This window comes from Silurus aristotelis (assembly GCF_946808225.1).
Source record: "Silurus aristotelis genome assembly, chromosome: 13".
Lineage (NCBI taxonomy): Eukaryota > Metazoa > Chordata > Actinopteri > Siluriformes > Siluridae > Silurus > Silurus aristotelis.
In genome coordinates this window covers 18,813,116-18,841,079 of record NC_139586.1, presented here as the reverse complement: position 1 = coordinate 18,841,079, position 27,964 = coordinate 18,813,116, and the positions used below count along the sequence as shown (strand labels likewise).

Genomic DNA, 27,964 nt, shown 5'->3' with positions numbered 1-27,964 from the left:
CACAGATTACAATATCGCTGAAACCAGTATCGCGGTGTTAAATATCACTATGTTCAATATCGCAATATAAAGCTTTAGTGTGTTAAATATGACGGATTTCGGTATCACTATATTTAGTATCGCTGGGCTCAGTAGCCGATTCAGTATCGCCCATCCTGTAGTGCAATACGGAAGTTTCTGCCTTTCCTCGTCTACCTTTCTAATCTCTTTCCCTCCTCCGCGTGTGTTTGCACATGTTTATGTCCGGATTTCAGCGCTGTGCTCACAGCACATACACACAAACACACACACACTGAGCACTGACCAAAATGACTTTGAAATGGCTTTAAACACTGGACCTCAGGTAAGATGCATTTAATCCCCATTCTACAGATATGAAGGTAAGAGGCGGCGACCGACTGATTACTTTGTTTTTCTACACAAACTCTCACACACTTGGAAGCGGCTGGTGAACGACCAGAAATCTTTCCCCTCACTTACTTTCACCACCTTGTGTTTGGGTTTCTGTCACTCGTCATTGATCGCGGCGGCGTCGATTTCATACACAACCACGCGCTGTTTCCATCACCTTCATTTTCTGCTTTTCACCAAGCAACACTGACATGCACCATACAGTGTGTGAAAGCCTTTCAGATACACACTCCGCGTCATGTCACACCAGAGAGAGCAGAGGAACTTTCCATTCTAACCATCAGACAGCATTAGTGTGGAGAACCTCTTTCAGAACAATGAAACACTTCCCAAGTCAATATGTAACACCAACAAACAGCAATCTGATGCGTGGTGTTTTTTTTTTTTACAGTAGATCAGGAGCTCAAAACTGAGGATCTGCATTAGACATGATATATTACAACTTTTACAATATATTGCTTTATAAATGTATGTAGTCAATTAAGCAAATAAGTATGCAAATGTAGACTTTTCATTTTTATTTGCATTGTAGATTATTTATTGTTTAGGAAACTGTATTTAAGTAGTGCATTTTAGCGATTTAAGTCACTGTTTTGTCGGGTGTTTTTGTGTTTTTTTGCAAGAAAAAAAATACATGTTATTACACTGCTTATAGTAAAGCCACAAATAAAAACAATTCAATAAAAAAAATTAGTTACTTATTTTCCAATTTTGTAATTCAGACAAACCTGCTGTTAATGCCAATTTCTCTCATGCAAATTAATCACTTATTAAGGTGGGGAAGTGTACATGACTCAGGACTTTGTCATGCTTTTAAGTCCGATATTCCAATGTAGTTCCTGTGACTGAAGGCAGACCAGTTTGCATTCCTGTCTGGCTGTAACTATGAGGCATTCCTGTAATCACAACAAAACAGTGGCACCCCACTCCAACCTGTACCTGTGTATGCTATTATTGCCTAGCTTAAATGCATCAGGTGGGAAAAAACCAACCAGATGCAGTCGGATCTCACCATCAGGCCCATATATATACTACAAGCGCACACTATGTAATTGTAAGTGCAGATGAATTTGTAATATTGAATGCATCCGGAGGTTTGGCAGCGCAAACTATTGCAAACAAAGGAAACAACTGCTCGTGAGAACCAAACCCGTGTTTCACGTACGTAACTGAAATGATTCAACACCTGAAGGTACCTATTCGTTATTAGTGTCAGAGAGACTGATAAAATGTGTCTCTATAATGTGGTAATTATGTATTAGATTTATATATAAGATAATAATTTATATATAATTTATATATATATAATAAGATTTGGGGAGTGGTGGCTCCAGCGGTTACGGCGCTGGGTTGTCGATCGGAAGGTCTGGGGTTCAAGCCCCGGTATCGCCAAGCTGCCACTCTTGGGCCCTTGAGCAAGGCCCTTAACCCTCTATGCTCCGGGGGTCCCTTACGAGGGAAATATCAAGGTCCGTGACGTGGGGCCGCCTTCCCGTGGGCTCACCACCTGCAGGAGGGACCGTAAGGGACGGTGCTGTGAGGATTGGGCAGCAGTCGAAGGCGGGGGCCTGCTTAGACTACTGCCCCCGCGACCCGAATTACGGATAAGCGGGAGAAAATGAATGAATGAATGAATGAATAATAAGATTTATTAGTATTTAAAGACATGTTAAGAGGCCAGACTTGTAGTCCGGACTGAAAAAAAAAAAAATACAGTATTTTGTGTAGCAAGTACTTAAATAGAGGATAAGATTCGGGTTTTGTCCACTTATAGATCGTTTCAATAAAATAAACATTTCTGAATATCGAAATATTCTACTTTATTCGAAAATAAAGATTAAAAAATTAATAAAAAAAAAAGAGTAAAATTAGTGTTTAAAACCTTCTGCCTGTCAACTTATCATTAGGTATAGATGGGTTAAATTGATTGCCTGATTTGTCGTATGTTCGACAGCTTGTCGTGGTTCCTAGGAAGAATAATTGCACAGAACACCAGGGTTTATTGGTCTGGTGGTTTTACTGTATATGGCATTATCAGGTGAAGTGTGTAATATGAGCCACACCATCCATTTACTCTTGGAGAATAAGGGTTTAGGTTTGTTTGACTGCTGAGTTAATGATTGTACATCATGGACTTCATGTAAGTGGAGGTTTCTGACATTGCTTGAGCGGATTTTGTTTGACTGTTATTGTAGTTATTGCATGTATCCAATAAACCCGTTTTAAAAAACATGTTAAAAATTGGAAAAAGACCAGCTAACTATCAGTTTTGGTAAGCCTTGTAATTGCAGTTTTTTTCGCCATCAGGTGGAATCTGATGTGTTCTTTTACAGTTGTATCACACCTGTTGTGCATTTTGAGCAGCTTTTCTGCTTGCCACAATTGTGTAGAATGGAGCTCCTGTCAGCTCAACCCCATCTGGTCATACTCCTTTTATTCTGCAGGGAAATCTGTGTTAACAGGGATGGTGGTATCTTGGTGGTTTGGATCTGAATGTTGTGAGTTAAAATCCAAGCCACACCAAGCTGCCACTCCTGGGCCCCTGAGCAAGGCCCTTAACCCCATAGCTGCTCAGGTGTATGAATACGACAAATGTAAGTGGATAAGGTCGTCTGCTAAATGCTATTATTGTAAATGTAAACTCTAGGGCTTTGTGTGTGTGTGTGTGTGTGTGTGTGTGTGTGTGTGTGTGTGTGTGTGTGTGTGTGTGTGTGTGTGTGTGTGTGTGTAAAAAATCTCTGAAATATACAGACAAAAATAATACACATGTATTTATCTGTGTTATGGACAAAGTCACTGAGTCACTTTATTTTCAATTCTGATAATTATCTGAAGGGCTTGGCCTGTATCTGCATGATGTTATATATAATCCACTGGTGCAAAACTAGCTGACTGTTATATACAGTATGTGCTTGTTTATCATTTGATTGGAGATTTAGTTCTGCTTTGCTGGGTGTTTTTTTTTAGATTTTTATCTTCTCTATGTAAACCAAGCAAATCTCCAAAATACACCACACATCGTATGTTGAAGTGATCACCAACCTACCTGTATGGGTCTAACTAAAAAATTACATCAGAATCATTTGGCAACCAACACATGCTGGGCAAACCCTACACTGGGCTCTTGTGGGAATTGTGGTGAATAAAAATTATTTTTTTTCAGTAATGTGGTTGTGATCAGACGACAGAGAGATGCCATCGACAATGCCATGATGTAATAGCTAATGATATACTAACATAACATCCACAACATACTTTACCATGATTTACATATTTTCTGTAGAGGGAACTGTTAACTAGAATTACTGACTTTTTAAGCAGTCACTAAAAAAGTAGTATTTTTTAATTGGTCAGTGCACCATATCCAGTCAATGAGATGCACACTATTCACTCAACACCTTCCCGCTAGGGACATATTGAATCTGTGTACCGTATCTCCGCTCGGTGGTGTTTCCTGGATTAGATCACAGTCCTTAGACTTCATTTTGACCTTTTATAGGTGCAAATCCACCGGCACAGGTGATGTGGCAGGGAGTGGGCTCTGAAAACGTTCTCATTAGTTTGCAATAGCAAATGTGCTTGAGGAATAAGCTTGATTCCAACCATTAGTGAAAGGGAAGGAAAATGCAACTGCAAAAGGAGAATCAGTCTAAAAAACAAGAGCATGAGTGCAGTAGTGCAGTTCTATTCACAATGACAGAAAAGGTGAAATGATAGGATACCGGCTTTGGCAAGAAGGATATCTGTCTCACACTATTAGATCCATATGGCATAACTACTGTGTAAAACATAACTTCATGGGTTTTTTGGAAGGTTTCAGCATGCCAAAGATATCCAGTCAGGATGGGTAAAGTGATGAGGTGAAGTCTCCTGTAGAACCCACTAACAGGTCCAGTAATTCCTCCCAATAAAAACCTTATTCCTTATGTCTGTTCTGGAGATCAGCCTGATCTTGAGAAAACATGTTTTGTTATGTCAAAACATTGGGACTAGTGACTTTAAGAGTACTTTTAGTATTTAAAGATCACATTTTTCACACACAGAAAATATCACATTTGTATGGCAATACTTCAAAACACAAGCTGTACAATCACTTTAATTAGTGTAAATGTCTCAGGAAACGCTTACTGTAATTGCAAACAGATTTCTTTGGTAACTTTGCACTATCAAGCAGCAGAGGCTTTGCTGAAACCGGCTTGGGCCTTCACATGTCCAGAAACTGTGAGTTTGTTTTTCTCTTTTTTTCTTTTACATATCAATTGTTTTTTTTTTATTCAGTCCCTCTATTTGGGTCATCCTGGAAACAGATGAATTGCTAGATTTTGCAGTTTTTGAATCATCTAAAAACATGTTTACCACTTTGCTAAATCCATTTCCAGCTCTCCCAGTAAAAAAACAAACAACAAACAAACAAAAAAAACAAGCAGCATCTCCTGTTTCTCTTTATCAGCGTATCATCTATTTACACACACATCCTACACTCTGTCTACCAATTCATCGTAAATGCTGAATGTTGCGCTTCACATGCTATCCCTCCCCGACACACCAGCCAGGTTTAAAGACCTATGAAGCTTAAGCATCCTGCTGATATGTGGACAGGCATTTGAAAAAAATGTCCACAAAAAAGTTGATGGGCCAGGTCTTACACAGGCATTATGATAATCTAAAAGTATATTCCACCTGCCCTTAATACCCAGACACCCCTCTGCACCATGATGTTTTGGAGTGTTGTTAATCTACAGTGGCGTGGATTATGTCACGACAGTGCAGGGTGGAGCAGGCAGCTTACTTTTGTTGATTCAAGAGTGTTGTATATATATATGTAGATTGTTATCAGTTTTCTTGGTCAGTCTTTCTCACAGTCTCGAATTCCACACCAGCTTGTCTTTATGGAGACATGAACAGCTGCTGTTGGTGGATTTTAAGGAGACCTGGTGTAGGATATCCTTCAAGATCCTGGGCAAAATAGACCTATTAAAGCGTTTTACATACACTTTACATTACATTACACATAGTGATGTGAATTTTTCACTGAAAAGATGAAGAAATGAAATACATTTCCTTTAGATTCTCAGGCAGCTTTGTAATCACTGTATATGTTATTTTAAACAGAATACAACACCACATATTATTATACCCATGCAATATACCCATGCCATCTTATGGATTTGGAGCTGTTTTGTGAAAGTGACTGTTATGGTTTATAGGAAGTAAAATGTTATTCCTGTGGGTCCTGAATTGTGCAACAAAAAAGTAAATGGGAGGAATGATTTTTGCTTGTGAGGTTTGCTTGTGAATTGACAAGTATTACCGCAAATCACAAATTTTAATAGATAATTCTATCAGCATGATCATACATGCATATGTCTACATGCAGGCTTTGCCAGGACATTTCTTGTTGCTTGCAATCTCAGCCTAGTTGCCTTTTATCACTCCAACACTGCAGTGATGCATTCATCTATGACTGTCAGAACAACAAGTTCAAACTATAAGTGTGTTTATTATTCCTTGAATGAAACATCCACTGTAATCATGTAAGAGATTCAGCACAGGCAGATTGCAGGACTAAAATTATTTTTTTTTAAAAAGGGCAAGATACATCAGTTTTGAAACCAGAAAATTGTGAACACTAGGGAATAGGACCAATAAAAATTTAGCAGGATTGGCATTGCTCTCTAATGCAGGGAATGAAATGCTATATTTTGCCAAAAAAGAGAAAGAGAGAACAAAGCAGCAGAAATTCAAATGAATACCGGTAAACTAAAGCACAACAGGGAAAGTAAAATATGAAACATAAGCTAAAGAGTAATATTATATTTTACATAATTATTAGTGATAACTAAACATTGGTACTGTATAATTAATAAATAATATAATTTATATTAAACATCTGTGCTTCTGTGTTAAAATATTTATTTAGTTGCTTGTTTAGTTTTGGTGTTTGTATTCAATCATTTTAACTGTTTATGCTATTATTTACATCAAAAGATAATCAAATTGTTTAGGTGGGATCTTAACTGTCCTGAGTCTAATCTGTGCATAAAGCTTATGAGGAAAGTGACATGCTCATGCAGAGTGAACAGAGACACAATTGGGGCATTTGTGCAACATTGTACCAGATGTGGCACCACTGGACCAGAGATGTTGTCCTGACTCAAAAGCAATGAGGCTCTGGGAACAGAAGCTACAGAAAATGACATACAGAGCATGGAATAAGTTTTGCCTTTCCAAAAAAGACCAAGACTCTTGTCTGTGCTTGGGAGCCACTTGGGTGCTCAATAACTAACATTTAAGCACTCAACAGTTACGTATCAGATTTTAAATATAACCTAACCCCACATTATTATCACAATTCTAATAAACATGGGTGCTGTGGTTATATTTAGCAAATATTAAATCAATTAGTAGGATTAAAGTTTCCTACTTCTTTGGTATCCTGTGAAAAAGAAAAGATATTTGCGGCATCTTAAATCTGTGAAGTCCCAAAAAAAGATAACACCGAGACAAGACTGGCACAAGCAATGAGCTTCTTTAACATACCCAATAGCAACTTGCCTTAGTTAATTCCAAGACAGGATGGACACGTTTGTGTCACACATTTTCAGCTTTTTCTTGTCTCTTACATTAAGGCTCATATGGTTGGAGCTCGCTGGTTAAGGCTCTGGGTTACTGATCAGAAGGTCGGTGGTTCAAGCACTGGTATCGCCAAGCTACTACCCTTGGGGCCCTTAACCCTCTGCGCTCCAGGGGTGCTGTATCATGGCTGATCCTGTGTTTTGACCCCCAGCTCCCTTACATCAATGGGATATGTGAAGAAAGGATTTCACTGGACTGTAAAGTACATGTAACAAGTATAAAACAACTTTCTTTCTTATTTTCTTTATATAAAGTGTATATATTTTTTCAAACATTGAGTAAAACACTTTAATTTGTGTGTAATTATACAGTAGTTAACTTAATATTGTGGAATTTCCACAGAATGGCTAGTTCCTGTTATGACTTGTACTACAGCAGCTATAAACAGATATTTCCTCTCTAGATTTCTGAATTACTTGAATAACTTTAAAAAAAGATTTTTTTATTAATTATTAATAAATAAATTGTATTAATAATTAAACTGCTTTGATTCTGAAATTTACAAAGGCGCTGACAATAGACTCCTTCCAAACTTAAAACTTCCACACCAGCAATCACACAAGTGTTTAAAGCTGTTTCTAGAGAGAGATTGCCATATGCCAAACATGTCCCTGCTACTAGAGACATGATAACCTGTAAATTAACCCTGTAATTTGATTTGGACTTTGCTATTCCTAGCTGCTCTAATGGAATATAAATAAACATAATTTGAGCATTATAAATCATGAATTTTCGATCACTGTGTTATGATCATGAATAATGTGTTGTATTTGTGTTATTGATCTCTCACATTTACTATAGGTCAAAAAAACAAGAAGTCAGCACTAAGTACATATGAATACATAAGAAATAAGGCCATATCCCAAACATTCCCAAATAAGAATAAGAAATTGAATAGAGGTGCCTTTTATGTCAGAGTGCTTCCTGAAAAATTTTTATTCTGCATGGATTATAAACTGTTGTGTTTTTATCTGGAGGTGTAAACAAGCAAACAAGACACTTGTCTGAAGTTTGACTCATTAGCCCTCTTTGCAATAATTAATTTAAACTCCAAACTCCAAAGCTGAAGTTGCTTTTGCATTTTCATTATAATGTGTCTAATGTCACTAGCGGCACACCTACAGCCGTAGGACCGATATATGACGTGAATGTTTCAGGATTCGCTTTATTTAACAGTCCTAGTTCAGCTGGTTCTGATAATAACCTTTACCCTGCTTACTGCTGACAGATGAGAATTTTTAGAGGCAAAAATCGCAGGAGTGCTGTCTGGGTTTTTGTTTTTGTTTGGTTGGTTGGTTTTGTTTCATTCAGAAACCTTGGAGTTTCTATTTGTTTTTGCATTTGTCCATATCAAATTTGTTTTGTGCTTGTCACACTCCAGAAACACCTTCCAATTTTTTTTGGGTGAAAAAAATTAATGTGTGATTGTAAATCAGTAGAAGAAAACAAATTATGGTTATGTAACCCCAGTATCCAGCTGCCATGACGTAATACTGGAGCTCAGAGAGTTTGAAAAAGCTTTATTCTGGTTGCTGAGTTCCTGGGTCAGCCCTGTTTGTCAAATCTTGTCCAGAAAGAATTACTGGAACTGGACTGGGCTTGTCATAAACAAGGGTTAACTAGGAAACAGGGGGTTTAGCTAAATGGGAACTGGGAGGCTTTAAGATTCGGGGGTGGGCTGTGTGAGCTGAAATTCATATCACAGTATTTTGTCTTATCTAGATGATAACAGTGAATAAAAAGAAGAAAAAGAAGAATCATTTCAAGCCAAATCAAGCAATTGCTAGACATGGATTATAGCCAGATGTTTGTGGACAATAGCCCATTCCACATTTAGTCCCCATTTGCTCTATTAATAATCTCTATTCTTCTGTGAAGATGTTCCACTAGATTTTGGATGGGTCTTCTGGAGATTTGTGGTCATTTATAAACAGGAGCATTAATTAAGTCAGGTGCTGATGTAGGTGAGCCGAGCCCCAGGGTGCAGCCAGCTTTCTAATTCATTCCAAAGATGTTCAATGAGGTCAGAGGTCTGTGCAGGACAAAGTTCTTCTACTCCAACTTTGGCTAACTATGTTTTTATTGAGCTCACTGTGTGCACAGATGCATCGCAATAATGGTTACGGTTTGGGTCTCTTAGTTTCATGTGTAATGCGGTGTTGTACAGGAACATGTGTTTCCAGCGTTTTGTTAACAATTTGAGGAAGAGCCAAACAAAGGTGTGAATGTCAGGTGACCACAGAGGTTTTGGCCATTTTGTTTTTATATTCACTGTATTAACTGTTGGCCTGCTAACTTATCTATGTGTGTTTTCATGGAAAATTATTTCACTGGTATTGAAAGCTAACAACACATATACACTAGATAACACCGGGAGACATGCTGTGACTACAAATATACACAGGTCTGACCAGGAGTGGCACACCAGCATAAACTATTGTAAACATTTTGTGTGTGTGTGTTTTGTTCCTAGCTGTGAGTATGGTTACTGCCTTGATATGTAAATGTATTAACAGGAGACAAAAGACATCAATAGGATCCATTGCCACACATGCATCTGATTTTATATTGTTTTATATAGAACTGATAGTTTTATAAGTACATATTTATTGGGAATATACTAAATCCAGTACACTTTATATATACAGTAGTGTGAAAATGTGTTTCCTGATTTCTTATTTACACTTAAATTAAACACTTTTTCACACAGGGCCATGTAGTTTTGGATTTTGTTTTGCCTTAATAATAAAAACCTTCATTTAAAAAACTGCATGTTGTGTTCACTTGTTTTTGTAGGCAATAGTATGTGGCTTAACGAGACATTTCGCTAAATATTCCTTGATTAAAGATTTAAAGGTTAAACATTTAGACTTGTTGCTACTGTTGTTTTTGAAAGGTTTTTACAACATATGACTTTATTCATGGTTAAAGGTTGTTCATTGAAAAATGGTTTCAAATTATATGTTTCAAATGATATGTGCTTTGAACTGATTCTGAATTCCTGCTGGTTTTTTTGTTTTTTCTACAGGCCTTGCTGACTATCTCACTCTTGTTTATAAGACCTTGATCACCTCCCCTTCTCTCACACACACGTGCAAAATCCTCCGCATGGAACCCAGTACAGGATCTAAAAAGACAGTATGGGGTAACCTGCGCCAAAGAGCCAAGCCGTTGATTCACTACGTCCGCGGCAACAGCCAAAGACACATAAAGTCGCAGGTTAGACCAGAGCAAGTTTTGGAACATCGGACGAGTTCTTCAGTGCCAAGTTCCCCGTCCCTAACAGCCCACCACCCCCTTGTCCTTCGTGCCTCCACACCTGTCAGTCAGGCCATGTTCGAGACAGGGGGTGGAGCTCAGTGTTCTGATTCGGCAGCTGGGCCTGCAGACTTATCTGGCTGGATACCTCAGGACCTCGTGGACGGTGGTCTTGATGAGGAGCAGGACTTCTTGGATGCTGTAGAAGATATGGATCACCAACCAGAGAACTCAATCGAGGTGCCATTTTTCATTTTTCTTTTTTCTTTTTCCTGGACTTACATTGTTTAATTGTTTATTTAGGAAGTTTAAAAGAACTTGCTGCCACATGGTGTATTTTTTTCTTTATGTTTGTTTTATCATGTTCAGATACCGATTGAAATCCTGCCATTTACTCTCTAAATATGTATGCGTTCAGGTGTTATGTGGTTGATTAGCCATTTGAATTTCTCCTGTGGCTAATAGATGTGAAATCCTTGTTTATGTGCGGAGCAAAAATATCAAATAATTTTGTGAAAAACAAAAAAAAAAACGGATACTGCTGGCTTCTCAACAGGAATCCACTTAGAGATTAGTCTCTTATTCGTGCAACAGTTGCTTATGTTTATTGAAGCAGTCTTAAAAGCATTAAGAAATACTCCTCTGTGCAAATTTTTTGTAAACCATGGCTGCTAGTGGATTCTTGTTGGACTGAGACTGTGTTGAACTGAAATAACCATTTCCCTGCTATAATAGCTCTGAATGAGTTCACTGCCTGTGCAGGCTTGATTATTATGGTTAAAGAGATGCTTTGTCTGTTTGTACCAAGTGTTTTTCCTTAAACTTTTACAGAAAAAAAAATTAAGTATTAGTCGAGATACATTTATATACTTAATTTAAAGAATGCATTCACACATTAATCACACAATATTTAATACCGGAAAGTGAAATTCCTTTGACCTTTTAGTTTTGGCCCCATGGCTTAACATTTCCTGGAGTGAAGGTATTTTTTAATAAAGGACTGATTAGGACTAACATGCTTTGTTCTTCAAGATTTCTGACCATTTTACTTTTGTAAATCATATTAAATAACTAATGTTGAAATAATGTGTACTTTTCAGTCAATGTAACATTCTCTATTTTTGATACAACAGAGGCAAAGGGGTGAGAGCCATGACACTGATTCTTTCCATGACCCTGAACACCATGCAGTGAGTAACACTGTAAATATATGATGTGTGCGTTTGTGTGCTTGTGATTATCTTATATTCATTTTATTGTAAGGGGATGACTTACCAAGATCTGATTGGATATGGATATTGGAGGCTAAAGTGTTGTTACCTTGAAACTAGAAGGACTTTCTGGCTGCCTCATATGAACTCAATGTCAATGTTGAGCACTAGAGTGTTCAGTTCCTGTGGCTGGCAATGAATCTTGTCCATGACTCTATGAAGTTGACAAAAAGCTCACACAATAGTGGACATAGGCAGTTATAAAATATGCCATAATAATATCCAGTACACAGAATAATGTTATTATTAGGGATCATTGAGATACGTAGATTATTAAACGTTTTACACGTGGGTTTGTTAAGCGGTTAAAGCTTGTTTTCTAAGCTTCCTTTTTTCACCTAATTTGATGGCCACATTGCTTGTGTCATCCTCACTAGGCAGTTCCTAGTTCCTGTTCACTAAACTAGTGGTAGGTAAGGCTAACATATGATCAGCAAAGACAAGTAGAGTTGTTGTATTGTTTGCATGCAGAATTGTGAACTGTTAATTCAGTTGATGAGTTAAAATGGTGAAATGATAGACAGTTAGGTTTTGTACGGGCAAGTTTTAAAAGTCTTGTCCTTACTTTGGTTTCAGGTCCTGGATATGGCCGGGGAGAGTGGGAGTGTCTGTGAGAATCATAAGGAACCGCAGAAGTCCTACCTGCTCTCCATTAACCTAAAAGAGGGACGAGGCCTTGTAATCAGAGACCGCTGTGGTAAGATTCTGAACCAAAACCTATGATGCACAAAAATGAGTACTGGTCTAGAGGATCACTTTTAAAATACTCACATTTGAGTGGGAAAAGAGTTAGCGGATAGAAAATGCAGACTGAAGAAATTAATGATTTTGCACATTAAGTGAATTTTGTTGAAAAAAAGCAACCAAAAAATATTAATATGATTAAACATAAGTATTGAAATAATTATGTAATAAGGCTCAAGGACATTGCTAAAATATGACTGCATGAATAAAACTTCTATTTCTGTGTTTGTCGCTTTAATTGCTGCAAATTGGTTCGATTTGACAATTCGGCTTTCACCATTATTAATCAGCACCTTATTTTTTTTATCCGATCCTGAACCTCTTATTTTGTCCACAGTAAACCAGAACTACAGAGGAAGAAAGTGTGATGCTTACATACGTTTAAAAACACTGTATCTACTGTTAATAGAGTGCAAAAATCGACAGGACAAGGCATTGCAGAATTTATTTTATTTTTTGTTGCTACATGATACTAATAGCTCATTGAGCTTATGCAATCATAATGTGTAGTTGCGACATTGATGTTATAGTTTGAGTTGGATTAGGATATTATACTGGTGTTTTGGCTCATTGTGGATACGGAGGAACTCATTAAAAATCATGACAACTTATTAAAAATGTATCAAAAGCTACTATTAATCATTTTATTCCAGTTTAATTTAATCCTCAAGATAACCAGCATTGTTAAAGTCTGTAAATGAGACTCTGAAGCTCACGTAATGAGCTTGTGCATTAAACAATTGTGTAAATATGTATATTTCAATATTTACTCGACAAACACACATAGCTCAAGTGTGAAATGTTTGCAGGATGTACTTTCCTTTCCTTGTTAGCTTTATAAGCCTCAGAGTTTTTGTGCAAAACTAAAAAACTTTACCTTTGGCTACATAAGTAATATATTTACATGTCTAATCATTACTTTTTTGTCGATTTTTCTTTGAGATTAAATGATCTTTGTGCTGATGCTTTACTGGCTGGAGAATTGTTTCAACACTTCCTTTAAAGTAGTGTTTAGAGATGATGTTGCTAAATATTGATCTTAGGTTAAGTTATTCAATGTCTTTGCAGTGTTGAAGTCTTCAGCAAGTAGGATTTTCTTATACCAAAATTATTGTGATCTATAAACTAGTCAAGGTTCAATATTTATGGTAATTGTATGGTTGATTCCACATATGCATTTGCATATTTTTCAGTGAGCAATGTGGGACTGGCAGTTCAGTATTGTTAAAGAAAGTGCAAACGCATAGTGCTTTTTTATACTCAGCATTCCACATAGCAGATCAAAACCTGTCCCAAGTACACACCTATTGAGTAGACACACACCCTCCTTACTGCTGCCTCACCCCTCTCCTTCTGTCACAGCACACAAGAGCACCACCTACTTCGACTACATTTCGTTTTTTCGTTATGACTTTCCTGAAGTTTTATCCCCAGTTTGAACTCATGACATTTTTTCATAGTAAATTTGATGTGTTCTGGGTAAATTCTTGTGGTTATAGGACGTGGTTTGTGCGTTCATCCTTCCTTTTATTTACTTCGCCTTGTTTCTGCAAAAGAAAGCTGATTTCACATGAAGGTGTTAACTAAGAGATGCAAACATTCCAAGCTGAAGTATTTGCTCACTTTTGCTAGACAGAGCAGGGGTTTAGAGATCCTTATACATCCTGGATAGTTTAATAATGAAAATGCTCCATTTTTTTTTATGGTAGGAGGGTGTTAAGGTTTAATAACTTTGAAGAAAGAACTCAAAACTTTAAAGAAAGTGTTTACCTGCAGCTTTCAACATGAAAAGCAACTGGTTCTTGAATAATTATTCGACTGGCTTTCTTAGTATAGTCAGTATATTTAGAATAGTATATTCACATGCCTGGCAGGGTTTTGTTTTTAGCTTGAGAAATTGAATTTACATTGCCATGCAAGTGTACAAAACATAGTATGGTATAATAGTCTGCAAATATTTGTAATTATATGAATACTTATTATATGATTCTTATATTATTTACATATTACATTCATTGTTGCCTCACAGACCGTTTATAGCACTTGCGACCTCAGGAAATGATGTGTATACATGTTGCTTCTGAAATATTGACCACATCCTTCTGTGCATCGTTTGCAAAGGCTTTAGTAAAGAAGTTACTTGAACTTAATAATTTTAGCTTCTTTCTTTTGTAAAAAAATTATATATATATATATATATATATATACACACAGTGAGGAAAATAAGTATTTGAACACTCTGCTATTTTGCAAGTTCTCCCACTTAGAAATCATGAAGGGGTCTGAAATTGTCATCGTAGGTGCATGTTCACTTTGAGAGACATAATCTAAAAAAGAAATCCAGAAATCACAATATATGATTTTTAAACTATTTATTTGTATGATACAGCTGCAAATAAGTATTTGAACACCTGTCTATCAGCTAGAATTCTGACCCTCAAAGACCTGTTAGTCTGCCTTTAAAATGTCCAACTCCACTACATTTATTATCCTAAATTAGATGCACCTGTTTGAGGTCGTTAGCTGCATAAAGACATCTGTCCACCCCATACAATCAGTAAGAATCCAACTACTAACATGGCCAAGACCAAAGAGCTGTCCAAAGACACTAGAGACAAATTTGTACACCTCCACAAGGCTGGAAAGGGCTACGGGGAAATTGCCAAGCGGCTTGGTGAAAAAAGGTCCACTGTTGGAGCAATCATTAGAAAATGGAAGAAGCTAAACATGACTGTCAATCTCCCTCGGACTGGGGCTCCATGCAAGATCTCACCTCGTGGGGTCTCAATGATCCTAAGGAAGGTGAGAAATCAGCCCAGAACTACACGGGAGGAGCTGGTCAATGACCTGAAAAGAGCTGGGACCACCGTTTCCAAGGTTACTGTTGGTAATACACTAAGACGTCATGGTTTGAAATCATGCATGGCACTGAAGGTTCCCCTGCTTAAACCAGCACATGTCCAGGCACGTCTTAAGTTTGCCAATGACCATTTGGATGATCCAGAGGAGTCGTGGGAGAAAGTCATGTGGTCAGATGAGACTAAAATAGAACTTTTGGATCATAATTTCACTAAACGTGTTTGGAGGAAGAAGAATGATGAGTACCATCCCAAGAACATCATCCCTACTGTGAAGCATGGGGGTGGTAGCATCATGCTTTGGGGGTGTTTTTCTGCACATGGGACAGGGCGACTGCACTGTATTAAGGAGAGGATGACCGGGGCCATGTATTGCGAGATTTTGGGGAACAACCTTCTTCCCTCAGTTAGAGCATTAAAGATGGGTCGAGGCTGGGTCTTCCAACATGACAATGACCCGAAGCACACAGCCAGGATAACCAAGGAGTGGCTCTGTAAGAAGCATATCAAGGTTCTGGCGTGGCCTAGCCAGTCTCCAGACCTAAACCCAATAGAGAATCTTTGGAGGGAGCTCAAACTCCGTGTTTCTCAGCGACAGGCCAGAAACCTGACTGATCTAGAGAAGATCTGTGTGGAGGAGTGGGCCAAAATCCCTCCTGCAGTGTGTGCAAACCTGGTGAAAAACTAGAGGAAACGTTTGACCTCTGTAATTGCAAACAAAGGCTACTGTACCAAATATTAACATTGACTTTCTCAGGTGTTCAAATACTTATTTGCAGCTGTATCATACAAATAAATAGTTAAAAAATCATATATTGTGATTTCTGGATTTTTTTTTTAGATTATGTCTCTCACAGTGGACATGCACCTACGATGACAATTTCAGACCCCTTCATGATTTCTAAGTGGAAGAACTTGCAAAATAGCAGGGTGTTCAAATACTTATTTTCCTCACTGTATATATATATATATATATATATATATATATATATATATATATATATATATATATAGAGAGAGAGAGAGAGAGAGAGAGAGAGAGAGCGAGAGAGAGAGAGAGAGAGAGAGCTTACACTGCACTACTGTAAATATTCATAAAGTTTTTAATAATTTTTTTATAACTGTAATTTTGACTGCAAGGTAAATCTTTGGTTTAGTTTAATGCACTTGCTCTAATAGAGTTGTATGTGTATAGTGAACTTTCTACAAATAGCTTTTTCAAATAAGTAATACGGTCATTTATGTAGCATTGTTTGGCAAGAAGTTGGGGCAAATTTCATCAAAGAGTTTTTTCACTGGCACAGCTGCTCATCCACTAACTACTGCTTCTCAAAAGAAGGTCTTAATTGGTGCAAACTGCCTGTTTTCCAGGTACAAGTGACCCATACGTGAAATTCAAGCTCGAAGGAAAGACGTTGTTCAAAAGCAAAGTGATTTATAAGAATCTCAACCCAACCTGGAATGAGTTTTTCTCCTTCCCCATCTGTGACCTACAAAAGAAACTGCACATCAAGGTGTCTATCATAGTTTGTAAAATTCCTGCTTATTTGTTAGAATTGAGAGGGCAGTTTTTGCATTAATAATGGTTTACATCTGTTTATCCAGTTAAGCAGGCTCTTAGAATTGGCTGTTTGATCATTAGTTAAAAATGCTGTTTATTTCACTTTTCATTTTGTCTAAGATGTAATTTTTTGTTCAGGTCTATGATCGAGATCTGACCACAGATGACTTCATGGGCTCCAGCAGCGTGCTCCTAAGTGAACTAGAGCATGAAAAGTAAGAAAATAAATACTGAACCCAGTTAACATAAAGCAATGTGATTCAGAGCACAGATTGATGCCGCTTTGTTTTATTTTACAGGACGACAGAAATGGTGCTACATCTTGCTGACCCCAACAGTCTGGAAGATGATATGGGCGTGATTATCATTGATATTAGTCTGTCAGTCAGAGACGGAGAAAACAGACGAAATGTATGATAAACATGATACGTTTTAATTGCTTGAGTTTTCACATTTTTAATTTCATTGGCATAATACTCTCGACTCTGTAAAGGAAATGTACTTATGTGCTAATGTAATATGCTATTCGTTTTGCTTATTATTATGGTACAGAGGTGGGTTCAGAAGAGAAAACGAAGTATGAGGGTAAGCATACTGCAACCTAGTTTGTTATAAATGTGAGAAAATATGATAAAAGCGCAAATATCTTTATTGTTTACAGTAGATGTTGCACTGCATAACTTTTGCTGTTGTGTTGCAGGCAACCTCATCTCCACAGACACGGCGTCTCGCTGATACTTTAAAGAAGAGCCAGCTGTGGTCTGGAGTCCTGAGCATCACACTGGTGGAGGGACGAAATCTACCTGACGACGGACCAGGAGACGTGTTTGTTCGTTTTAAACTTGGAGAGCAGAAATACAAAAGCAAGGTACTGAAATGGCAGAGCTTTAACTTTTCTTGTTACACTCATCACTGACATTAAATTCAGTGGTTATTACAGTCTTCACTGAAGGACACCATGTTATATAGTTTAAAGCAGTGGTCCCCAACCCCTGGGCCGCGGACCAGCACGGTCTGTGGGTCAATTGGTACCGGGCCGCACAGAAAGAATTCATAACTTACATTATTTCCGTTTTATTTATTATCTGATTCTTAACCATGTTTTTTTTTGGAAAATTACCGGATTTTCGCCACATCTGTATATGACTCACTCTTTATGCATGTCGAGATGCTTGCCTCGGTAACATGACTTACCCACATCTGCTACCTTCTTAAAGGGGCTGCTCCGGCCGCTAACACATAATACATTACCGCTAAATTCAAACCCCCAAGCTAGTAAAATAAACAAAAGACAACACAGTGGATTCACGTTTATTATTATATTTAGAAAATACCAGCTTTTATGCCGGTCGTATCTTTTTATTTTGTTGCATTTATCCACCACACCTTAAAGGCCAGTCCGTGAAAATATTGTCCGACATTAAACCGGTCGGAGGCGCAAAAAAGGTTGGGGACCACTGGTTTAAAGATCCAAACTTTATGCTGTAAATTCTTTTAATTAAAATAAACACTATATATTTGGTGATTAAATTGGAAATGTAGTTGTACATCCCTTGGTTACAGGTCATAAGCAGCAACTAGTAAGACATTTGGGATTCAAACTATCTGCATGTTGGTGGAGTTTAAAAATAAAATATTCTGTAAATGTATGTATGTATAATAATTAAATTTTGCACGATGCACAATATTACTGTTTTTTTTATTGATTTGATTTCAGATGCTTTAGTCTTAAATGCATTTTAAATCTCAGTGTAATATCCAAATGTTTTATTATGCGTTAAAGATTTTTTTATCAATTACATACCCTAAAGATTATAAACTCTTGTTTCTGAAATTGTTAGTTCCCCTGTGTGGTAATAAATGTTCATTTTCTAATTAGATTTTTGTGGATATTGACAATGTTTGTCTTACTCTGCTCAGGGTAATCAGTTAAGTTTAGCTCAGTTTGTTTAGTTTCAAACTAAATGGGACTTTTTCTTAAGGTACATTTTTTTTCTCATTATAACAGAGTCAATGCAAAAAGTCCAACCCTCAATGGAGAGAGAGGTTCGACTTCAACCAGTTCCTTGACGGTTCAAACTTTCTGGAGATAAGCGTCTGGGCCAAAGAAGGCCGGAGATACGAGGAATGTTTTGGACAGTGAGTGTTTAAAATGTATAAAACACTGTTGTGGGTAAACTGTTTGGGGCCTGGTACCAAAGCTACAAGGCAAATGCTAAAGAATGTGTATAACTACCAGTTTAGCATCAGGCAAATTATGTTTGCACTCTAAACAACTTGGTTTATGGTGAATGTGTGATGCATCATGCTAAAATGGTAGCTGCAATTTCCTTTAATTGCTAGTAACATTATCATTGCAACTCCACTGCAACAAAATTAAACAAGCAAACTACACCGGCTTTGGTTGTTTATTGGGAAAACTGAGTACATTTTGTGTAATATGTTCAGGTGTGAAGTTGACGTGTCTGCATTGAAGGTGAGCAAAAGTCAGTTGTTCACATGTAGCTTGGACCAGGGTCGAGGCAAAGTGATTTTCATCATCACCCTGACGAGGTGCAGCGGAGTGTCCATTACTGACCTGTACAATCCCCTGCTGGATGAGCCACATGAGAGAGAAAACATGATAAACAAATACGTTAGTCTCTGCTCAACACTTTCTTTCCTTTCCTTTACATCTCCAAACTTTACATCTCCAGAAACACTCTGTGATATATATTTACAATACATGTATGGATATTGTATTAAATAAACTTCTTCTTTAGAGCTTCAGGAACTCCTTGAGAACTGTAAAGGACATCGGATTCCTTCAGGTGAAAGTGATCAAGGCTTTAGACCTCATGGCTGCAGATTTAAATGGTATATACACTCCTCACACATTTTGTTCAGTCAAATGTCAAGACCTGAATGCTAAAAATCTCTGCCTTTAGGGAAGAGTGATCCGTTCTGTGTGCTGGAGTTGGGAAATGACAGACTGCAGACTCATACCATCTACAAAACGCTTTACCCAGAATGGAATAAAGTCTTTACATTGTAAGTGGCATCATTCATGCTGTCAAGCATGAGTGATCTCTAATGGGGCGTGAGAAAAGAACAAAAACTATGGGACATTCTGTTTTAATAAGGCATAGTACTGATGAAAATTATTATTTACCTTATAATAGAGCAAATGAAAGTGTTCAATTCTTCTTATACCACAGCCACAAGTCTGTTACAAAACTGCTTTTGTGTTTAGTCCAGTCAAAGACATCCATGATGTTTTGGAAGTCACAGTCTTTGATGAAGATGGAGACAAGGCTCCAGATTTCCTGGGGAAAGTGGCCATTCCATTACTCTCAGTAAGTAGCGGAAATCACTTTTAGTTTACACATTCTTGCTAAATGAACAGAGCTGTCAAGAAGTAAAAAATAGATGTGGCGTGCCACAATGAATGAGTAATTTGTATGCGTACACAGCAGCTTTGTAACATGTAGCTTTAAGACTGTCACAATGAATCAAATATGTGTGCTAATTAAAATACGTGTTTCTGCAACAGATACATAACAATCATCTGATTTCTTGCCCATTGAAGAAAGAGGACTTAGGAGGATTATCCAAAGGAACTATTTTGTTAGAGCTTGAGCTCATCTACAATCCAGTAAGTTGCATTTCTAGCAGGTGTGTAGGTTAATTCACTTTTTTGAAGGCTGATTTAATCTTTCCTCATTTAAACATCAATTAGATCAAAGCAAGCATAAGGACTTTCAACCCAAAGGAGAGGAAATTCCTGGAAGACAATCCTAAGTTTTCCAAAAAGGTATATATGATTATGATATAATGGTAAATATGATTGAGAGATTGATCAGTCCGTAGGATTATGGTCAGTCAGCACTTTACAAACCTGTCTTTTCTGTTAGGTTCTGGCAAGAAATGTTTATCGTGTGCGGAACATCTATAGAAAAGTGTCCCAAATCATGCAATATATGAAGAGCTGCTTCCAGTGGGAGAGTGTCCAGCGGAGTATCTTTGCATTTGTGGTGAGTCCAAAGTCACTGCCAAATCCATTTTTTTTTTCATTTGTCTTAAAGAGAATCTCATCATGCAGAGAAATCAGAAATAGTAAAAAGCAAAATGGGACTTTTTTTTCAAAGTTTTAACACTGGATTATTTTATTATTTATCATTTACACTTTTAGTAAATTATAAATAAACCTTTTACAGAAAACATTCCCCTAAACAATGTTTGTTTGTTTTTTATCATTAGACTATACAGATTGTTCATACAAGTTCCTCTAAGCTGTTACTATAGAGATGATAACATATTAGATTGCGTGCAAACGTATTTGATTTACAGTTGACAGTACTGTCAGAGCTGTATATCAAATAGAAAACCAGTCAGTGCCTTCTTACTGTTCAGGTTAATTGAGTCAGTAGAACAATGGCTTAATAGTTATTATTACATAAAAGCTGATGTTCTAAGTGATTTAAAAAGATGCATGATAATAACTAATAAGGTAAAACAGTTTTAGTTAGATTTAATTATAGATGTCATAAAACACCACTTTATTGCTCCCGTGACCTTTTACATTGTCAACATGACAAATTTGAGAATGGCTCTGCTTGAAATCAGATTTAGAATCATGACATAATCATAGCTTTCATATTGATATCATATAAAAATTAACAAACGGGATTAGTACATCCCTAGGTTTAGAATCACTTGTCACATTGTAATTATTCACAATAAAATATCCAGATATCGCAAAATTCTAAGTTGGCTGCAGGGTTTGTTGACACGGCTTCTGCCGTCATTGTGCTGCGCTATGGCACTGTTTGTTCATGCATACGTGTACAGACAGCAGTGAAAACACAAACTCATCACCTCTGTTAGCTGATCCTTTCTCTGTTTGTCTTCTTTTATTTAACAGCAAGGCCACATATACTCCATGGGGATTTATACGTAATCACAATTAGGTCGACCAGGAAGTGATGTGTTTGCAAAAAGTTGTAGTTTACAGGAACAGACTCTCATTATGCCTAATTATGACAAAAGTAAAAGAGGACACTTATTCTCTCACGTCGTCTGTCTTCTCCTCCAGGTCTTTTTGCTTACAGTGTGGTACTGGGAGTTCTACATGCTGCCTCTGTTCTTGGTCGTACTGCTCATTTGGAACTATACTCAGGTCGCCTCTGAGCGGGGAGGCCAGGAAACAGTGAGTGCTAATGTCAAGACAATAACAAACAACTAATAATCCAAAGCATGACTCAAAAACCCAAATCTTATTGGCATGACTATAGACATAACAGTATTGCCAGTGGTGGACGAAGTACACAAAGCGTGTACTTGAATCAAAGTAGAGACAAACTTAGTAAAATGTTACTCCAAAGTTAAAGTGCTTCCATTAAGTCAAGTCAAGTCAAGTTTATTTCTATAGCGCTTTTACCAACAGACATTGTGTCAAAGCAGCTTTACAGAAATCAACAGTCAAGGTGAAGGGTGTGTATTTATCCCTGATGAGCAGCCGTGGCGACTGTGGCAAGGAAAAGCTCCCTTAGATGTAATGAGGAAGAAACCTTGAGAGGAACCAGACTCAAAAGGGAAACCCATCCTCATTTGGGTGACATCAAGAGTTTGATCATAAATCTTTCAACAATACAGAACACTGGAGAGTGAGAAAACTTTTGAGTAAACTTTTGAGTAAAAGTACAAAAGTATTTCAAATGTACTTAAAGATCAGAAATACTATGATTTATTATGGCTATAATGTCCTAAAATCTTTTTTTGTCACCAGACTCAGTTTATGTGAAAAGACTCTAATGTTACTTTTAGCATGCCACATCTATTAATAGATCGATATTTATGAGTCAAACACTAATTGATATCTAATAAATCATTAACCCAAAACCTTCTTCTTAACTACTCATGCAAATAAGGCCACGGGTGCTGTGGGAGTCAGGAGTTTCTCCCATCATTTATTCCTCTCAAAATGTCCTGCTTGCTGTTGAGCTGATGCTGAACTGTATCTTGGTGATAACTAGATACCACCAAGTGGCAATCAAATCAATTCAAAACACAGCACCCTGATTGGTGGCTTGCTGCGTGTTTGACCATGTAATATCATTTGAAATGTAGTAAACTTAGTCTCCTCAAATGGAAATATTTCAGTAAAGTACAGATACGCGAAAAAGGACTTCTTAAGTAGAAAGACGTAAACGTAAATAATTTCATTTACTTCCTTACTGCCCACCACTGAGTTATGCCCAAGCATTAGAAGAAAGAGTTATTACCATTATTAATAAGCATATTGGTTATAACCCTGAGAACGGGTGAGAAAAAAGTCAAATAAAAAAAATAAATACATAATGTAAAAAGTTTAGAGTGACTCAAAAACAGAATAGATGTAATTAATGAATTACTTACCGATTTCTACCAAGTAAATTGACTGTGAATTACAGTGGGTATTATACTGGTAAATATAAAATAGAACGTGTGTGTGTTTAGTGTGCTTAGCTTATGGCTGTTATGTACACAAGTCCTACTGGTTTGCCTGGTTTGAGATTCAACGTATTATGTTTTGTTTATTACAGAATGCTTACAGCTCATCCTGCCAGAACTGTACAACACAATGTGACTTAGACGCTATAGAATACTTGTTACAAATAACAAATGTGGTCTAAAACCACCAACACTAGAATCAATGTCAAACTAACTAAATTCTACGGTTAACAGTTCAATAACCTTTTGAAATTCAAACAGCAACTTTTTTCATTTGCATGTAGTGTGGACGGTGGTGGCTCATGTTTCTATACCATACTGTAAATTTAAGGGTTACTGTGAAAACTTTAACCGCTGGACTGCTGCTACCCCCTAGAGACCAGTTCAAGAATTTAAAAAACAATCCAGAGTTCAAAATGTAGCACAAGATTTTTCTAAATACACTATTTAATGTGCATCCTTTATATTTCAGGACAGTATGGACAGTGAAGATGAGGATGATGATGAGCGGGTAGGCTATTTTGCTCTCTCTTGCTATTTGACCATTTGTAGCTTTCATGTCATCTGTATCACAAGTTACTTCCTGTTAGGTTAACACATAAGTAGTCAGTTCCCCCCTTCTCTCTTGTGGTTTTATAAGGTAATAAAATGCAGCTTTGTCATGTTACAAGCTGAAAGTCCTCTCTTTTAGAGAAAACTGATTGCTACTAAATGCTAAAATGTCATGTAAACTCATTTTTAACTTTCCTTTTTTTATTATAATTTTATATTCATATCGGAGTATGTGTAGGGTAAGTTATACAAGTGGATGAACTGTTCACATAAACACCATTACATTTAAGAATAAATGCATTAATATAAACCTGAAATGTAAATTAAAGCCAGAACTCGTGTCAGAGCAGCTAGTACAGAAAGTGTAACAACACATTCTGAAAATCTATGGCATATATGATTTCTTTCACAAAATAAACATATATACATATCATTTTGGATAGGAATCTGAGAGAAGAGGTTTGATAGAGAAGATCCACATGGTCCAGGACATTATTGTCACTGTCCAGAACTTGTTAGAGGAAATCGCATGCTTTGTTGAGAGAATAAAAAAGTAAGTAATGATTATTAATCTCTTTATTAAAACGATAATAAAAGCCACATTCTCATTAATACATTCATAATAATGAGTACATTTTGTTACAGCATGTTTAATTGGTCAGTGCCGTTCTTATCAAACCTGGCATTCCTGGTTCTCATGGTTGTCACAGTGATCACATACTTCATCCCTCTGCGCTACATTATTCTGCTTTGGGGTAAGATATAAAGGAAATAAAGTGCTTCCTGTAGTTTTTTGCGATATGAGTTAGCTGTGTGTGGTTTTAAGTCTTGAGGTTTTGGGCAGTTTCATTATGAGTGACATTAAAAGTACATCGCTTCTGACTTAATGTGCATTCATTTCGGTTTTAGTTTTGTTTTGTTTTTGTACATTATTAACACTCATTGAAATGTCAATTATGAATAATACATCAGATAAAACCCATAATGCCAGTTAAAATAAGGGACATGTTCTGTAGTCAAAACTTTCCTCTGCATGGGTATGAAAACGGTAGCACATTTTAAATGCAAAGACTTTTCAAGAATTTTTTGAAATTGTTTGGTCTAAGACTCTTCACTGCAATTACTCTTAATTTATTTAAGAATTGATTACCAATAGCTTTGACTACTCGATGCAAAGAAATAACTTTTAAGCTGATTTGTTTACAGATTTCTTTATTCAAATCTATTTATTTGTTTGTTTGGTTTATTTATTTATTTACTTATTTATTTTTAGTTTTCTTCTGTCTGATTTACTGTTGGTTGAGTCAGGTCTCCAAAGTAACAATCAGAATTGATCATCTGCTAAGCTCTGCTTCCCCTTTACCACAAGTACAGAAACTCATGACTTATTTCCTGCTTTCTCAGCCCCCCTTTTTAATTGCTATGAGCACAACTTAACATGTTTTTTTAAATCACTTTATACCACTATTTACCTAAGTGGTAATGTTGAGTAATTCTGACATCCATTTTTAAATAAATGAACTACATCTGCTTTTTAAACTCTGATAATCAAACTCTACAGCTCCTGCTATAAAAGGATTGGCGTTTTTGTTACCTTTAAAAAAATTCTCATATTATTTAGAAATGGGCAGATAGTATATATTAAATAAGTCAATAATATATTTATTTAGATAATCCCACCTTGCACAGATTCATCAGCAATACCAATGACCATGAACACTTTTAACCACAGTTCAATTGTTGTTTGGATATAAAGTACTGTATAAGAGTCACGTAATGTAAAGGTGCCTTCGGAAAAGTGTTTTTAATGGTTTACCTTCTTTACTGAAACAGAACATTCGAATATGTACCTATAACATTCAATTTTGGTTTTTTTATGATTCTTTTTCACTGAACCAATGATGCACAAATTCTATACAAAACAGCTCCATCAAAATAAAGGTGCCTGAGACTTTAGCACAACACTGTAAATTACATTAAACTACCTATTAACTACCAGAGGCTTAATAAAACGATTAAACTTTATTTACCCTAAAGATTTTTTTTAACTCTGTAGCTCACTTACACTAAGCGCTCAAGTGCTCACTAGTTCCCTCTGCTGGACAATCTGTTTCAACTTTATGTGCTGCTCTGCATTGCTTTCAGGTATAAACAAATTCACGAAGAAACTGCGGAATCCATATGCTATTGATAACAATGAAGTGATGGATTTCCTCTCCAGGGTGCCTTCAGATGTCCAAAAGGTATGGATATATAGAACTGAGAATTTTTTTACTATATGGTTTGTTATTGTCATTTTGATATATTTTTTAAATAATATTCTGTTATTTGATTTAGTATTTTTTTTATTAAAAATAAATAAATAAATAAATAAAAAATAATTTATATATATATATAAAATATATCTATATATATATAAAATCTGTGAAATATACTTATGAACGCTCTGGATAACCTTTTCTTTTTTAATTTCATGGACAATAGTGTGAAAGTTGTCCATTGATAAACAATCATACTGGCCCTACATTTAACCATTTAACCTCTTTTCTATATTTTTAAAACATTTGTTATTATTTAGGAGCAGTATATGGAGCATAAACCTGTCCACATACACAGTCCTCACAGAAGAAAGAAAGCTGTTCAATAGCTCCACATGTGAGCTCATCTTCAAAAACTCTGTTAGTATAATATGACACTAAACATCCTCTGAATTCTTCCTGCTTGTTTAATTTAATGTGTATATTTGCCAACATTTTTATTTTAAGACTGTTTTAATGATTTGTTCATTTAAAAATCAGTTTATTATTTTGATGTGTTAATTTTTCTGTGTGCTGTGCAAAGTTTTAAGTGACTTGAAAATCAAACTTTACCCCTACTGATTTTAGGGGGTTAGTACCAAAAAAACGCTAAGAAGGATTTTTTTAACTAATCTAAGCAGAGTGGGCATGTGGTCTTTTTATTTAGATCACAGTGTATTGTATATGCAGTGGATACGCCACAGGCAAGGCGAGAGGGTGTCAGGGGAAACAGAACAGTGCTCCTAGATGCTATGGGCTACATTCAGTACAGCATAGCCACGCTTGCATTGTACACTGGTAATTAAAGACTCAACAAACTAATTCCTGAGTTCCTGATAAGCGAGTGCAATATGTTGGAATACCTAATGTCTATTGGATCATGATGTATTTTGTGGTATAGCAGTACATGTGTATAAAGTTTTTGTATAAATATCACAGTAAGCCTTACTGGTGGTTTTAAAACTATTCTTCAATGATAAACATAAGTTATAAGAAATTTACACGTTAAATATTAATATATATTTTTGTACGTTTAAGCCTTTATAATGATCATGTGTCATTATGATTGTAAAATGAAATATTTCAGATCCATAAGTAACTTTAAGATTTAAAAAGCCAAAGTTGCCTGTGTATGATGTATAATTGTAAATGACACTGATTATGACAATTTTAAGCTGCACTTTCCAAAAAATACAGCAAAACCTGTTACGGAGTTGTGTTGGATATTTTTTAAGATATTGACCATTTTATTCTGTTTACCGTTAACTGATTTTTTTATTTCACATTTTTTAGTTATTTGCCTAATTTGAAACAATATACACAACACTTTACAGCTTTATTTAGATTTCTTATCTAGTTCTATATGGAATTAAGGCACACACGGCATCTTAAAGAGAAGTTCACAACATTTGACTTGCTGTTTGTTGTATAGTGGTACAGAACACAATAAACTCAGTCAAACTGCAAACATTCTGTGTGGACCTTGTTTTTGTTTTTAGATTAGTGAAGCCCAGACTGGAGAACCTTGCTAAAGCTAATGTCAGTCTGCTAGAAGTGCTTTGAGTGTAAAGGACGACTTTACTTGGTCTTGACAGCCTTCTCAGTCTTCTTAGGCAGAAGTACAGCCTGAATATTAGGCAGCACACCACCCTGAGCGATGGTCACTCCGCCGAGCAGTTTGTTACGCACGGCGAGTTGCAAGTGCCGGGGAATGATACGAGTCTTCTTGTTATCACGGGCATATCATAGCAGTACTACATAGTTAGCATTAGAGCTATAGTAGCAGAACAGTGTTGTACATCAGGGCCCTAGCAGCACAACATAACTTGAGTTAGAGTCATAGTAGCACAACATAGTTAGCATTAAAGCTATAGTAACAGAACAATGTTGTGCTACTATGACTCT

General features: G+C 36.5%; 1 protein-coding gene across 1 annotated transcript; it reads left to right on the top strand.

Moving 5' to 3' along the window:
* The first annotated feature begins 11 nt into the window (after positions 1-11).
* Positions 12-27,527, top strand: mctp2b (multiple C2 domains, transmembrane 2b). The gene is made up of 23 exons (XM_083559109.1): positions 12-343; positions 10,076-10,545; positions 11,439-11,495; positions 12,153-12,273; positions 16,550-16,692; positions 16,878-16,954; positions 17,039-17,150; positions 17,292-17,324; positions 17,440-17,607; positions 18,748-18,878; positions 19,188-19,374; positions 19,502-19,595; positions 19,667-19,769; positions 19,972-20,074; positions 20,272-20,373; positions 20,458-20,532; positions 20,633-20,752; positions 21,814-21,927; positions 23,683-23,721; positions 24,206-24,315; positions 24,408-24,517; positions 25,908-26,005; positions 26,341-27,527. Exons 2-23 carry the CDS (start codon positions 10,156-10,158, stop codon positions 26,407-26,409), a joined length of 2,556 nt encoding a protein of 851 aa, XP_083415235.1. The 5' UTR covers positions 12-343; positions 10,076-10,155; the 3' UTR covers positions 26,410-27,527.
* The last annotated feature ends 437 nt before the right edge of the window (positions 27,528-27,964 follow it).